General features: G+C 37.1%; 1 protein-coding gene across 9 annotated transcripts in view; it reads left to right on the top strand.

Moving 5' to 3' along the window:
* Positions 1-15,616, top strand: part of CD47 (CD47 molecule) — a 62,207-nt gene extending 46,591 nt beyond the window's left edge. For 3 of the 9 annotated variants that reach the window (XM_060417303.1, XM_060417282.1, XM_042230907.2), the window contains 6 exons: positions 1,329-1,421; positions 2,120-2,212; positions 3,493-3,585; positions 7,600-7,631; positions 9,199-9,223; positions 11,766-15,616. In XM_060417303.1, the coding sequence (XP_060273286.1) occupies positions 1,329-1,421; positions 2,120-2,212; positions 3,493-3,585; positions 7,600-7,631; positions 9,199-9,223; positions 11,766-11,770 (341 nt within the window). In that variant the 3' untranslated portion in view covers positions 11,771-15,616. Of the gene's footprint in view, positions 1-1,328; positions 1,422-2,119; positions 2,213-3,492; positions 3,586-7,599; positions 7,632-9,198; positions 9,224-9,813; positions 9,847-11,285; positions 11,317-11,765 lie in introns of all 9 variants that reach the window. The other 6 variants (XM_027979833.3, XM_027979820.3, XM_060417271.1 and 3 more) reach the window with 4 other exon arrangements.
* The last annotated feature ends 230 nt before the right edge of the window (positions 15,617-15,846 follow it).

The raw sequence follows: 15,846 nt of genomic DNA, 5'->3' as shown, positions 1-15,846 counted from the left end.
TGCAGCCATCAAATTAAAAGATCCTTACTCCTCAGAAGGAAAGTTATGACCAACCTAGATAGCATGTTAAAAAGCAGAGACATTACTTTGCCAACAAAGATCCATCTCGTCAAGGCTATGGTTTTTCCAGAAGTCATGTATGGATGTGAGAGTTGGACTATAAAAAATGCTGAGTGCCAAAGAATTGATGCTTTTGAACTGTGGTGTTGGAGAAGACTCTTGAGAGTCCCTTGGATTGCAAGGAGATCCAGCCAGTCCATCCTAAAGGAGATCAGTCCTGAGTGTTCATTGGGAGGACTGATGTTGAAGCTGATACTCCAATACTTTGGCCACCTGATGCAAATAACTGACTCACTGGAAAAGACTCTGATGCTGGGAAAGATTGAAGGTGAGAAAAGAAGGGTATGACAGAGGATGAGATGGTTGGATGGCATCACTGGCTCAATGGACATGAGTTTGAGTAAACTCCAGGGGTTGGTGATGGACAGGTATGCCTGGGCTGCTGCAGTCCATGGGATCACAAGGAGTCCAACATGACTGAGCGACGGAACTGAACTCTGCATATAAGTTAAATAATCAGGGTGACAGTATTTAGTCTTGACATAATCTTTTCCCAATTTGGAACCAGGCTGTTGTTCCATGTCCAGTTCAAACTGTTGCTTCTTGATCTACCTACAGATTTCTCTGGAGGCAGGTCAGATGGTCTGGTATTCCCATTTCTTTAAGAATTTCCCACAATTTATTGTGATCCACACAGTCAAAGACTTAGGTGTAATCAGTAAAGCAGAAGTATATGTTTTTCTGGAACTCTTGCTTTTTCGATGATCCAACAGATGTTAGTAATTTGATCTCTGGTTCCTCTGCCTTTTCTAAATCCAGCTTAAACCTCTGAAAGTTTGTGATTCATGTACTGTTGAAGCCTGACTTGTAGAATTTTGAGCACTACTTTAACAGGGGGAGGAAGGAGATTAATTTAGAAGACAATTTGAAAGAACAATTGCTTTGACTTTGGGACAGGTTGAGTATACAAGTGAAGGGAATGGTAAGAGATCCCAGAGTTTCTCATTGTAATTATGTGAAGTAGTTAATAAGGAGGCAGAGCCAACTCAAGGTTTGATGTCTTCAGACTTATGTGTTGACATTTACGTGTTTTAAATTTGGTCTAGAATAATAAAAAAAATAGTCATTTATTTTGTGTGAAGTTTTGGAGGAAATATTTTTAAACCTTTTGTAGTTTGTAAGAGCGGTAATTTAATAAATTAAGTAATGATTTGTAAGAGTAGGGGGTTTGTAGGAAAATATTAATTATTATGTTTCATTATTAACAGGTGAATATTCAACAAAGAATGCTTCAGGACTTGGTTTAATTGTACTTCCTACAGTAATATTAATATTACTTCATTACTGTGTATTTATGATAGGTGAGTATTGGTGTAATGATTTTGCTCTCCTTTTTCATTTAAAGAACAGCATTTTTGGTTAAAATATTCTTGTATTTTTTTTAACTACTCAATAGAAGTTGCTTTATTAACAGATTTCCCAGGCTATTCTTAGTGATATTTTACCCATATGGAATTATTTTAAAGTTGGCTTGGGTTTTCAAGGCATTCAGTTATCTTGTAAAAAATTATTTTTGTGTATATTTGATATCAGTATATTTTTAAAGTTATGCTATATAATTTCCTAATGATTATCATTATATTTTTATTTCAGGTTTTAGCTAGTTCTACAAAATAGAATTATAAATAAGAAAGAGTAGCTCTTTTTTTAGTTATGGCAAATCTTAACTTGTAGATATCCAACCTGTAATTGGTATCATTTTAACTGCACTTTAGGAGTAAATCACTAACATTTTTGTTAATATTGGAATCTATTTTTTTTTAGTTACCCATGTGACTCTCAGCCTTAGAGCCTATCTCTGGCCTATAATTGGAAAAGTATTGATTTGTTATAAAATTACAGATCTAGACATAGAAGATAGGTCAACGGGAAAGAATTTACCGTCTGACAAGAACTCCAGAGGCAGTCTTTGGTCATAGGCTGTTATTCTCGATTGCACAAAATACAAGCAGGACTGACTGCTTTTTAAATGCCCTCAACACACTTTTCCTCTGTCCAGCTATGGGGATGTCCTCCTACACCATCAGCATACTGATCCTTCAGATACTGGGCTATGTGCTCTCTGTGGTTGGATTCAGCCTCTGTGTCTCAGGTAAGAGTCTCAGCCTTCTCTAGTCTCGCCTTGTCTTAGTAGGGTTCTCTTTCTTTTTCTTCTTGCTTTTATTTTGTAGACTTCATTTTTTTTAGAGCAGTTTCTGGTTCACAGCAAACTTGAGTAAAACGTACTGAGTTCCCATATACCCCCATAGCAACCTCTTCCACTATCAACATCCCCTGCCAGAGTGATAAATGCATTATAGTCATTGAACCAACATTGACATATTATCACCCCAAGTGTATAATTTACATGAGGGTTCATTCTTAGTGTTGTATATGCTATGATTTTGATACATGTATAATGATATGGATCATAGTCAGAGATATGATATCATTCAGTTCAGTTTCATTGCCCTAAAAATCCTCTCTTCTGCCTGTTTATCTTCCCTCTCCCTAATTACCCCAGCAGCCACCAGTGTTTTTAACGTGTCCATAGTATGTTGCCTTTTCAAATTAACTTCTTTTACTTCGTAAAATTCATTTAAGATTTCTCTTTTTGTGGCTTGATAGCTCGTTTCTTTTTAGCACTGAATAACATTCCATTGTATTGTATACTACAGTTTGTTTATCCATTCACTTATTGAAGGACATCTTGGTTGCTTCCAGTTTGCGACAATTAAGAATAAAGTTGCTCTAAACATCCACGTGCAGGTCTTTGTGTGGACATAAGTTTCAACTCCAGTGGAGTGCAGTGGAGTATGTTGTGTTGTATGTTTAGAACATGTTTAGTTTTTCAGCAAACTGCCACACTGTCTTCCAAGGTGGCTATACCATGTTGCATTACCACCAGCAATGGATGAAAGTTCCTGTTGCTCCACATCCTGGCTGGCGTTTAGTGTCGTGTGCTCCCCGCACTGAGGATAGTGCTTTCCACATTGCTGATAGTGCTTTCCACATTGCTATGAGTATACTGGCTGTTTATGGCTTGTGGGTTGATTCTTTCAGCAGCCAGACTGCTCTGCCTATATCTGTGAGAGAGCTTTTAAAATAACTAGGCTCCATCCAGTGGGTTGGGGCCTTAGGCTTTACACACTATTTCCCATTAGTCTTGATGTGATAAGGTACATACTATACAGACAAAGGATTTTTTCTTTTAATAATTTGAAGTCATTTCATTGACTGACTTAATAGTGATGAACAAATGTAGATAATTTTTGTTTCTTGATAAAAGGACAATTTTTAAAAACTCAATATTATTGCTGTCATTGCTAGTTCTTTTAAAAAATCAATCATTTCATATGAATTTCTAATATAGAACTTCATTTGTCTTTACAGAATGTATCCCAGTGCATGGTCCTCTTCTGATTTCAGGTTTGGGTATTATAGCTCTAGCAGAATTACTTGGATTAGTTTATATGAAATGTGTTGGTAAGTCAGCCTTATTTTTGTTAGCCTATGCGAGGAATTTCAAATATAGAATGTGGATAATGCTTTTGGCTGATTCTTACTGTCTAGGACAAAAGAAGTGAATGAGTAATTCCAAAAATGAGAAAATACAGCAAATGCCACTGTATTTTTTAAATAATTAATTTGAAATCATTTGTGCTGTGCCTTGTGCTAAGTTGCTCAGTTGTGTCCAACTCTTTGTGACCTTGTGGACTGTAGTCCTCTAGGTTCCTCTGTCCATGAGCATTCTTCAGGCAAGAATATTGGTGTGGGTTGTCATTTCCTTTTCCAGGGCATCTTCCTGACCCAGGGATCGAACCTGTGTCTCCTGCATTGGCAGGCGGGTGCTTTACCACTGAGCCATTAGGGAAGTCCCTGGTTTATATTAGCTCCTTTTAAGCTTCCCTGGTGTCTCATAAAATGTCTGCCTACAAGGTGGAAGACCTGGGTTCAGTCCCTGAGACCTGGGTTTGACTTTTTAATCACCATTTGTCTGGTTCTTGAAGATGACTCTGCCAATGATGTTGCTCCCTATTAATACTTGAGAACAGTATGTGACCTGCAGTACCCATGCAGCTGATGTAGTATTAGGGATCTTTGACTGGTGGTCAGCTCTTTGTTCTTTTTTTTTCCCCTCATTATCTGGATTTCCCTCCCTTTTATTCCCATGCTCCCTCTTGCCTTCCCTGTCTGATGACCAGCAGGTCTGGAGATACTGACTCAATGGGAACAGGCGTCTTCTAGCTGCTGCCCCCTTGATGTTGCTCTCTCCCCTTTTCCACCACTACACCCCTGAGAAGCCTGTGAAACCATTATCATTACAAACGTATTATTCTCACATTAAATTCAAAGTGAAACTGAATTCCTAGCAAGTTCCTCAAACTGTTTTTTCTTTATGGTAGTTTTATAAGTATATGTAAGTGAAGAATTAAGTTAGCTTTTATTTACATTTTGAGACTTTTCTAAATTAACTTTTCAAATCAACTTGTCTGATACCAGAGTTCAGAGAAATGCCTTTGGTCAGTTGAAGGACAAGAAGAGAAAAGGTACAGGGAAGTAGCTCTTTAGATAATGTGGTAGACTAGAAAAGTTGATGTATTTTTCATATATAACTGAATATATAAATATGAGTATATATAACATTTAAGGTTGCAAATTTGAGCATTTGTATTAGGAAGTAAAATTGTAAATGCTTTCAGTGTAACTTTTACTTGTTGCTGATGTTCTATTTTGGAAAAGTCTAAAGAATGTGTCTTGACTTTTAAATCCAAACTGTTTATGTCCCTGTGAGAGATTTAACTTTCATTATTTTCATTATTTCCCAGTTTAAATTTGTAGCCTTAAATATTATTTAAAGAGTAGGTTTTTAAATTTCATTTTCTATGTTATTTTTTAACTGTGTTGGAGTTTGTTTACTGAAACATTTGTTTCATAAAATGAAATCAAGGGTTGAGAACAATAACAATATGAGAAAATATAGAAGATTAAAAAGAACTAACTAAACTCAGCAATGAAGTTGGGTGTATTACCTATGTAGGGTGCTTATGTTCATTCTTCATAAGGGTCATTACTTGTTAATTTTCTTAAGCCATTACTATTTAATTCTGTATAAGGGAATATAGTAATGTTTTGATACAAATCAGCCTCCTAACAGTCAGGAACCACATTGACCACATCTCATCTCACATATTTTAGAAAGACACAGAATCGATATGTAAAATTCAGTGAAATTTTCTTGCCCATTGTTGGGGAGAGGTGAATCTGGTATCAAAAGATAAAGTTGTCCCTGAAAACTCAAAACCTGGAAATATATTTACTCCTTGTATCAAGTGTTTTTGGTAGAGAAGAAGCTTGGCAAGTGAGCTTACATGAAATGCTTAAGGCTTGTGATTTATACACACACCCCCACTCACATATCACAATCATTCTTTAGTCACATAGGTCATATGCCTATTAGAGAGGATTAACTCAAGCTAAATTCACTTCTGCATTGTTTGGTCTTATATTAGAGGGGTCACAGCTGACTGGTGCCCTTTGGATCAATGTTCTTTATAGAGCTCTTTGTTTCAGAATGGGCTAGCCAAATATGATGCTCCTTGGACCTGAGAATTAGAACTCAGAAACTTCTTCACACTTTTTTAAGACTATTAAAAGAGTTGCTTGGCAGTTCTTAATACTAATTCTAACAATTTATGAGGTCAAAAATATAGCTTTAAAATCTTACCTCTGACCCTTCACATTACATGGCTGCTAAGTTCTCTTCCTAGATAGAACATGGACATGGGGCATGGTTTAGCTGAAGTAAGTTGTATATATGTATAACTACCATGATTGTCCCAAATAAAGTTCTATAACTCTGTTTGGTTTATTTCAGAGGTTGCTAATTGTGATTGCCCATATTCCCAACACATTTTATTCCGTAGTACTTTAAAAAGACATTTCTTCTTGTTTGGTCTCAAGGACCAAACCACTTTCAAATGCCTCCAGTAAAGGAGATTTACTTTAAAACCACACATGGCACTAACAGAGATTGGAATCGCGTGAAAGCAGATACATAACTGATCCTCACAGAGAGTGGAACAAATAAGTGCTTTAGGAATTGGAAGAATCCAACACATCTCTGAAGTCTGAGTCATGATTTGCCCTCTCAGTAGCAAGAGTTAGCAGATGCCCTCTGCCAGTGTACTTACTCTCTCTCTCTCTCTCTTTGGTTCTTTACCTGCTAGCCAGATAGCTCATCCTCTCCTTAATGTTTTTTTTTTTTTTTTAATCCTATTCATGTCTTCTCACTGGTCTGTATTCTTACCTTTGGCTCTGAGCTTTGAGCTTCTCCTTGCTTACTTTCTGTCTCCTTTTCACCTTTCTTTCCCTTCATCAGCTTTCTCGTCTTCTTTCTTCTCCTCTCCAGGTTCCAGTGGGAAAGAAACTTTTCAGGCCAGTCAGTTACCATTTTCCCTTTTGGAACAAGTCTGACCAAGCTTCTGACTTGTCTGTAGGTTGGCTTCCCTTGGCTCAGGTCTTACCCCCATTTCCCATCAGCTTTGGAAGCTTGATAGAGAAGGCATGGAGAAGTGGTAGGAAATACTGAGCACAGAAGACCAGAGCAGTTCTAGGGGCCTGCCTCATTCTTCTCATAAATAAATCAGTGCCATCATCCAGTCCAGAGATCAGTGGAATTGACCATCCAGTAGCATCCTCTTCCTACCGAATGACCCGCAGGGTGTTGCCCCTTGATGCTTTTGCATCTGTAGGACTCTGATTCTGTATTTAAGACCAGTTTTAGCTGCTCCTGGACCTTCTTACTTGGTTTTTATAAGGATCATTTCTCTTCTTCCCTGTGCAACTAGAGCCATTCTTGTGTCACTTTCTTCATCCCCTTATTTCTTCATCTTCATTAACCAATCCACTGAGAGGCAGTGAAGGGTAACTTGAAAAGCTAGGGGGGAATACAGACAGAGAAGGGCTTGATTGTAGCTAAAACTAGCTGGCCTCAAATAATTCTCTAAACTCAGAGGGATCTGATATTTTCTTTAGTTTGTTAGCTAGCTGGAGCTTTGAAAACTGGAAAGAGGGAAGAAGAAAAAAAAAAAGAGGATGGGCTGCAGGAACAACAGCAGTGAGCTAAGGGTGGGCAATTCCACATTCCAGCTGGGTTGAGTAGGGAGGGGTGTAAAGCCTACAGCAGGGGTGAGTAGATGACTGTTTTTCCACCACGAAGTATAAAAAGTGACTGATTTTGAGGGACATATGACATGTACAAATGAGAGTGTGTATGTGTTTATTATTTGATTGGGGTGGATTATTTGCATCATTTTTTTCTGTCAGTGTATATGATTGAGTGTTCTGTACCTTTAGTCTATCAAAGCCAAACTCTTTCAGTGGAGTTTCTGACATGTTTAGTTTTAGCCCTAAATGTTTTATCTTAAAATTAAACATAATATTGCCTTAATTGCTTTCATTTATTAAATTAATTTTCTTATTTTTTAATGTGATCAGCTTCCAATCACAGGACTATACAACCTCCTAAGGTAAGTTAAAATTTCTTAAATGAATTGGGTGTGATACTTGATGGTTTAGTCTGAGGAATGGTAATTGAGATATTGAACCCCATTGCTCACTGTTCACCAAGAATCAAATTAAGAGAACACTGAAGTTATTTCAGGGTTTCTGAGGTTGCACTGGTGGTAAAGAACCCACCTGCCAATGAACGAGACATAAGAGACGTGGGTTTGATCCCTGGGTCAGGAAGATCCCCTGGAAGAGGGCATGACAAGCCACTCTAGTATTCTTGTCTGGAGAATCCTATGGATAGAGGAGCCTGGCAGGCTGCAGTCCACAGGGTCGCAAATAGTCAGACACAGCTGAAGCAACTTAGCACACACGTATGAAGTCACTTTATGACCTTTGCATGGATAGATCCAATCTATTTTAAAACTTGGTCATTTACTAGCAATGGGTTAGAATAAACGATTCCTTAAGATTGTGCTGTTTTCTCATGCCCAGAACTGGAAAGTTTGTAGGAATAATGGTCATTATCTGCTGAAAGAATCTGATTCCAATATATTGCCTCACCTGTTAGACACATGTGAAGTGCATATACAGAATGATATTTCAGGCTTAAAAATGAGGAGAGAAGTTCATATTAAATTGATTTCATTAAAAACAATAATCTATAAAATAAATGGAACTATGGCCAAAAAACAGCTGTTCTGAATTGATTCATTTCCCTCTTTCCCCCATTTTATAAGCATTTTTCTTCCTCCAAATTGCACTGTGGTTTTTCTGTATCATAAGCTACCTGAGAAAATTCCAAGAAAAGAAGCAATTGAGGAGGTAAACTGAAAGGGATAAATGGTGGGGGATGAAAAAAGCCATTTTTTCATCATGGTGACAGGGACAGGAACTACTTTATGGAAATAAGATCTGGAAGGGCCATATTGTATTCATCTTCCTAAAAAGGATTAAGGATTAGTAATAGCTCTGTCTGGGATGCCAAAAACGAGACTGTCCTGTCTGTGGCAGGAAGGGGTGATTACACATGCCCGTAAAGCTGATAAGCCTCCACAGACATTCCGGAGAGGTGAGGGAAGTGGGGGTGCACGTTACCCCACGTGTTCATTCTAAAAAGATTGATACCATAGCTACCCAGGTCCCAAACAGCTAGAAGTTTTAAAAGTGCCTCTGTTAAAGATAATTCGGCCATTAGACCCATCAATCCTAACACTTGTCTTTCCTGTTACCAAGTTCAGTTTGCATGACTTGAAAATGATTGCTCTCATATCTGACTTAACTGTATTGCTTATTATGTTGCTATCTGTGTTTGTGTTCTGTAGTTAGGATTTCTTGAACAGAGAGAGGTAGGGTAGGGTGGGAAGTTCTGCACAGAAAGTATTAAGAGAATGATTCTGTTATTATCAAACTATTAGCTAAATTTGGCAAGCTTTGTCTTCCTAACCTTTATTGCCTTACTTTGTCTTTTGGCTGTAGGATTCACTGTTTATACATACAGTTTAAATGTTAGCATATATAAATTATAGTATGAAAGAACATGAAATAAATTCTATTTTATGTAAATATATTTTAAATATTTTCCAGAAAGCTGTAGAGGAACCTCTTAATGGTATGTGGTTATTACAAATTTATATGTTCTTCTTGATCCGTTACCAGATCATCATAAATTGAATTAGGCCCCAAAGCAGTTAGAATGCTCTCTGTGCCTTGAGAAGAATCTAGTTTCTTTTCTTTTTTTAATTACCTAACCTCTCTTTTCTTGATTATTCATCAAGAATTAAGAGTATTGCTTTTGTAGTGTTGTCACCTCTGAGAGAAAAATGCACTGTTCTGTGTCTCTCGAGCCAAGTGATTTGGGGTGGGGGGACTCTCTTGCCTTTTTAATTGGCCAAGATGAAATGTAACACCCCCAGTAGAGAAGGATCTCAGTTAGTTTCAATTTTTAATTATAAATTTCAGATATAGACTGTCATCATGGAGTGAGACCGAAGTATCTCACTTCTCCCCAAATCTAGATCTGTATTCCCAACGACTTTGTGTCCTTTGCGGAGCCTGTGGGTATGACCCACAAGAAGGCTTTTGTAACTAAATAGTAATCTTAAAATTAACTGGGCATGATATTACCGCATATTTGTTTGTCTAGAAATGATTTCTAATTGTAGAATCTTACTAACTGCTTGGCTTATTACTAATTCTTAGCATTTAAAGAATCAAAAGGGATGATGAATGATGGTAAGTATAAAATGCACCTGCAATTATAGCTTGGTTAAAATATGGACATTGAAAAGAAGTAAAATTGCTTCTTGAAAGTGTGGGGTTTTTTTTCTTTTAAGGGACACTGTCAAATCATAAAGGCCTACATTTCTTAGTTTATAAAACTTACTTACTCTGTTACAAGTTGCAAAACTAATAATATAAAAGCTGTAGGGTATCACTAATCAGACTCTCCAGTCATATTGCTCATAACAAAGAAAAATAACTGCTTTAAAAAATAAACAAGCATTTTTCAGATGCAGTGTCTGATGACTGAAACTTTAAATGCTCTTTGTAAGACGCTTAGATAATTTGGCACAAATCTTTATCGTCTTGACAGGGTTTCTTCTGTGCTCATGTTTGGTGATTTTGTTGCATTTGGCTCATGGAGACTTAATATCTCAGCTTTTTAAAGCAAGGATTGGATTCTAACCTTTTGGGAGAGGATTGAAAAAGACATGTTTAGTCACTCCAGCTTTTTGAAGGGGGGACTCTGGGCTAATAATTTTTAATTTTTAATGACTGTTTCAAAGACCTATATTTATTAGTTCTTAAAGCTAATTAAGTATGAGATATTGAGTTCTGTAAGCATTCGTTTTAATTTTACCTTAGCATATTCTGATATTTGAGTTCTGTTAACATTTGAATAATTATGTTTTCATTTTATCGAAACTTTCTTCATACCTTTGATATTTATAATCATTCCTTGATCATGTAAATAGTCTGCCTTCAGTTTATTGTTCTAAACTCTGTGACATACGTGCTCACCTCTACAGCAAAATGCAGCAGTTAACTCAAGAGGCTATATTCCCCTGAGTGCAATTAGTTTTTGCATAAGATTAAAAACACACCAGTTGTGTTTGGTGAGCTAAGTTTAAAACAGTGCCTGGACTGTGTTCAGTAAGCAGTCACAGAATGATGCCCCCTTTGCAAATTTGTGTCACAGCCTTTATTACGAAAAATGCATGCTCTGCTAACCACTGCACCCCCAGAAAAAAACAGGATCAGAAGGAAAACATTAAATGACATTTAAAAAAGAACTGATACCTGAAAGTGTGGCATGGCTTGTCTGTGTTTGCATTCTCGTGTTCTGTTGTTGTTTTTTTGTTTTTGTTTTTTTAATTTCATTGTTTTTCTCCTTTTCCTACTGTGGTGTCATTCTTCTGTAGTTGTATGAAGAGACTAAACTCTTCCCCATTTTCAGAAAACCAGAAGAGCCTTGAGTGCCTCTTCCGTTATTAATTCTCCTTAAGATATGACTTTTTGGGCACCATTGTAGAGACAGCAGATTTTGTATTTTCACAGCACATGATAACTATACCAACCTTTGAAATTCCCTTAATTTTGCTAATTTTAGCTGTTCAGAATTTGTTGGGTTTTTTCCAAATGTCTGTGTGGTGGGCTCTTCCTACTGACAGGTCACAAGGCCCATGTGTATCTGCCTTTTTGGTAAGTGAGGTACCGGGTGCCCTCTTGGGACCACAGTCCCATTTCCTCTTTCACTTAACACCTGATCTCAATTTCATTTTCTTACATTAAATGAATGGTGTCAATCTAAAATGAAAGTGATAGCATATTATTCTAGGATCAATGTCTTTTACTTTGGAAAAATCAACATCTCTTGACTTCTTCTCAGCTAACCCAGCAAACGGAGATTATCAGGTTTTGTTGATTTACATTTCCATTTGGCATTGGCCTTTTGCTTACTGCAGCTAAAAAGGCTAATGGATTGTCTAGTTTATGTCTGTGACCTTTGGAAATCTAAGATTAAATAATTTTTCTTTATTTTTAGATACCATATATCTGAAACAATTTTCAGTTTTTAAAATATATCAACTTGTTAAGGCATAGAAAATAGACATGCATAGCAATTATATATCCATTTTTCAATTTTCCAGAGTAACTGAAGTGGAGTGATGGACTCTGATTTGGAGAGTAGTATGACATGAAAGAAGTACACTTGTGTTTAAGCACCATGGCCTTGATTCATTGTCCTGGAGAAGAGAACAAGAACAGTAACTGGTTTCCATCTATGGGAGAAAGTAAATAATTGACCTTTAAATGATTGTTACAGTTAAGTTTTTATTCAAAGCATTTTTAAATTTAATTAATAAATGAATTATGATCTGTGTTGTGTGCCCAATTGATAATCCAGGTTTTTGTTGTTATTTTTATTCAATTAGGGGCAAAAGTAGAGTGGGCAACTTCCAAGAATGATGCCTTCCAGATCCTGGGGCCTCTTAACTCTAGGTCACCAACTTAAATTGGTCCAAGGTGAAAATTTCCTGGCACTACCCTGGTTACCCAGAGCTATCTATGAAAACAGAGGCTTCCATCAAACCTTAGCGAACTTTGGCACAGCCACTTTGGCTGTTATGGTGTTAACTGAATAATGTCTGCCTCTTCTGGGTCAGGGGCATAATGTTAAGTACAGACTAGAAATTCATTTAGGAACATCTTGTTGGCTGCCTACATGGGGTGTGATACTGCTGAGGATCATGGTCTTCATTCTTGGGGGTTGCCACTCACACGTTATCCCCTCAACATACAGTGTACCAGACCCTTTCCAGATTGAGGGTAGTTTTGTTGATGGATGTTTTCTTCCTTTTTCTCACATGACCCTTTACATGCTGTCTTGTCCTCCTGTTATTTGCTTCTGCTGTACGAGATGTAGCACTTTTTCTCCTCTTTGAACATGGTCCAGTGACACAGTAGCATCACTTCAGAAAGGAGCCAGACTTATTCTCAAAGAACTATGTTCACACTTTTCAGCAGAAATAGCGATGGTTGTAACATATGTATTCCCTTCCTTGGATTTGAAGGCACAATCTACAGTGTTTCTTCGCTTCTTTTCTGATCTGGGGCATGAAAAACCAAGATTGAGATTTGAACTATGAGTCTCCTGCATGGCAACATAATGTGTGTCACCGTCAGGCCAACAGGCCAGCCCTGAACGGGTGGTTTTATTACTGTTGTATCTGTGTTGCATGATAAACACTCATCATCTCCTCCTGTAGTCCTGCCTCATATTCACTTTACCCTAAGATTGAAAAGTAAAACACCCCCCCCCACGTTTCCTACCCCCCAGTAGAAGAAGATTAACATTCTGACAGTCGTGATCGCCTGGAGTGCTTTTAGATTATTAGATTTTCTTCCCTTGCGGGTGTGTGTTTGTGTGTGCATATGTATAAGATAGGCACGTACCTCTTCTGTATGGACAAAGGTGAGGTACCTATGGGAGAGCAAATGTTAATTTCATGCTTCTAGTGAGAACATTTAAAAACAAAGATCTTTATTGGGTGGACTTCTATTTGATGTGAATAATCGATCACTTAAAATGTTTAAAAAGTTCTAGGTAATTTGCCAAGCTTTTTGACTGCTCACCAGTGCCCTCTAAAAATACTGGTTTTTCTTCCTGTTTGTGTAAGAAGACATTGCTATTTGTAGTTGCATTATTAATAGTCACTGAATGTTCCCATGTACCTCGTTTATGCCAAATTACTTGTCATATTTTACGTTGGGACCAAGTGGTTTGCCCATGGCAAACCAAAATTTATAACCTGCTGATGCCTCTTAGAAAAGTGAACATACTATGAAAACAGTTCTTTTTGAAAAAAAGAAAAATATATGTTCTTCCCTAATTGTGTTCCTGTCCAAAGTATTAACATGTAGAGGGAGCTGTATTCCTTTATACAAATTTGATGGCTTCCACTGCTCTTCTTCCTTCGGAAAACATTTGTATTTTACTAATATAGTTTGTTAATTTAGAAATCAATTCTGATGAAAGGAGGAAAAAAGCAGGTGGACTTGAAAAACATCCAAACTCCTGTTCTCTATATGAAATCTTATAATAAACTTTTTAATGAACCAGAGTTGTACCTTTTAATATGTAGTCAGCTCTCATTTATTTGGGGCTTAATCTTGGGACTTATCCGTCCTTTGTGTTCTCTTTAACACTACCTGTCTTTGGAGGCAGTCCCTGCCCTAGACAGCACACAGAGGTGGCAGGAGAAAGGCCAATGTTACTGTTACCCTTGCTGTTACTTGCCAACTTCTCTGGAAGAGGGACCACAGCAGCAGGCGCCCTCTTCCTTGGGCATCGTTGGGCCAGTTCATTCTCTTTAAATTAGACTTCTAATGACAGTAAGTTTTCTGTCACACCAAATTAAAGTTCTCAGCTGTTTTGAGTATCAGTATTATCTGTTACCCCCATAATATGCTTTTTTAATCAGTGATCCCAATTTTTGCCATCGACTTCAGTTTAATTTACTGTATGTTCTCAGAGTGACAACATTTGTCATTTTGGCAACAAATCAAATTCTCTCTCCTTCAAAACATTATCCTCCCACCCTTCTGCCCCTTCTGGCTCTCCTTTGCGGTCTGTGCCTATCTCGCTGCCTCTCATCTCTTACTTACCTTTCCTAGTACTTTGTGTGTCTCTGCTTAGCTCTGCTGGGTTTTTGTCTTGCTCCTCTCATTCAGTTTTAAAAATTCCACCATAAAGCAAGAGCCTTTTTTCCCCTTCCTTTCTCTTCCTGCAGTGTTTGCATACATTAGAGGCTCACTCTGTAAATCTGATGGTTGAGTAGGCTGTATTTCAGTTTCCCCATATTGTTAATAGAGTGAGCCAGAGATTTTTCTTTTTAGACAAATTTCACATGCTCTGAAAACCTTCAAAGGTGATAGTTTTTTCGCCTGGAAACCCTAGGTCCAATCTGTTAATTTTCTGAGAATGTCAGAATGAAAATAATAGGATTATCCCATACTTGAGAATATTGTTCTTTTCAGGATGTTGTAGTTATTTTAGTAAGTGACCAACCAAATTGTGATTTGAGTTATAATAAAGCTGGAAAAGTTGTGAATTTATGCTTCCTTCTCGTTAATAAGAATTAAGCTCTGTATCACCTAGATTTCTTTTGTCCTAACATGGGTATTCAAAAACAGACATCTGTGGTGTATGTATGGAATGGCACACCCCTTTTTTACCTGTTATTGGAAACTAGAGAAGTGATTGTTGGGCAACCCTTTATCATTATATTGTATTTAATTTGATGAAGATTCTGTTTAGAAACCGTCTTTCACATGTCATGTTTTCAGCCTCCAACTGCCATCACCCACTGGGGTCCTTTGTTAAGTCATCTTCCATGGCTAATAGGGATAATCCAGGTAACTTTTCAGAGATGAGCAGTGAACAGGAAGCTTTCCTGCCTTTGGCTTTTGACAGCCTTTCCTTAATATTTAAGAACAGCTTTCCCATAAATTTAGCCTTTTGAAAAGAAGAGAGCATCTGTAATGAACTTCTCTGTAAGGCAATATCAGTGGAATCTTAAATGTTGTTATCAGGGTGAGAGACGGAAGCATTTTTGTTTTTATTAAACAGAGCATTATTTACAAAGAGCCATTGTTGAGAATTAGATTCCACACGGTATAAATATCCATTAACCATTCTAAATAAAGGAAACTCTGATGTTGCTATGTGTGAGATCCTCTCCTGGGGGCTTTTTTCCATAGCAATTAAAGGTGTGCTATTTGTCAGTAGCCATTTTTTGCAGTGATTTAAAGACCAAAGTTGTTTTACAGCTGTGTTACTGTTAAAGGTTTTCTTTTTATATGTATTAAATCAATTTATCACTGTTTGAAGCTTTGAATATCTGCAATCTTTGCCAAGATACTTTTTTATTTAAAAAAACATAACTTTGTAAATATTGCCCTGTAATATTATATATACTTAATAAAACATTTTAAGCTATTTTTGTTGAGCTTATTTCTATTGCTGCCTCAGCAGGCCACAAGTGCATTACTGAGAAATTTTAGTTTATCAATGTATTTTCAGGTCCATATCCGACGTACAAATGCAAATGATGACTTAAAATATTAATTTATAAGTTCTTTTTTTAAAGTATAACAATATCCAATAAGTAAATGTTTGATCAGAGCAGAGTTTTAATTGAAAGTTCCAGGTAAGTCCAATGTATTAGT

The sequence above is a fragment of the Ovis aries genome, chromosome 1, assembly GCF_016772045.2.
Source record: "Ovis aries strain OAR_USU_Benz2616 breed Rambouillet chromosome 1, ARS-UI_Ramb_v3.0, whole genome shotgun sequence".
Taxonomy (NCBI): domain Eukaryota; kingdom Metazoa; phylum Chordata; class Mammalia; order Artiodactyla; family Bovidae; genus Ovis; species Ovis aries.
Note: the sequence above shows the minus strand (reverse complement) of the source record. Positions and strands in the feature narration are given on the sequence as shown.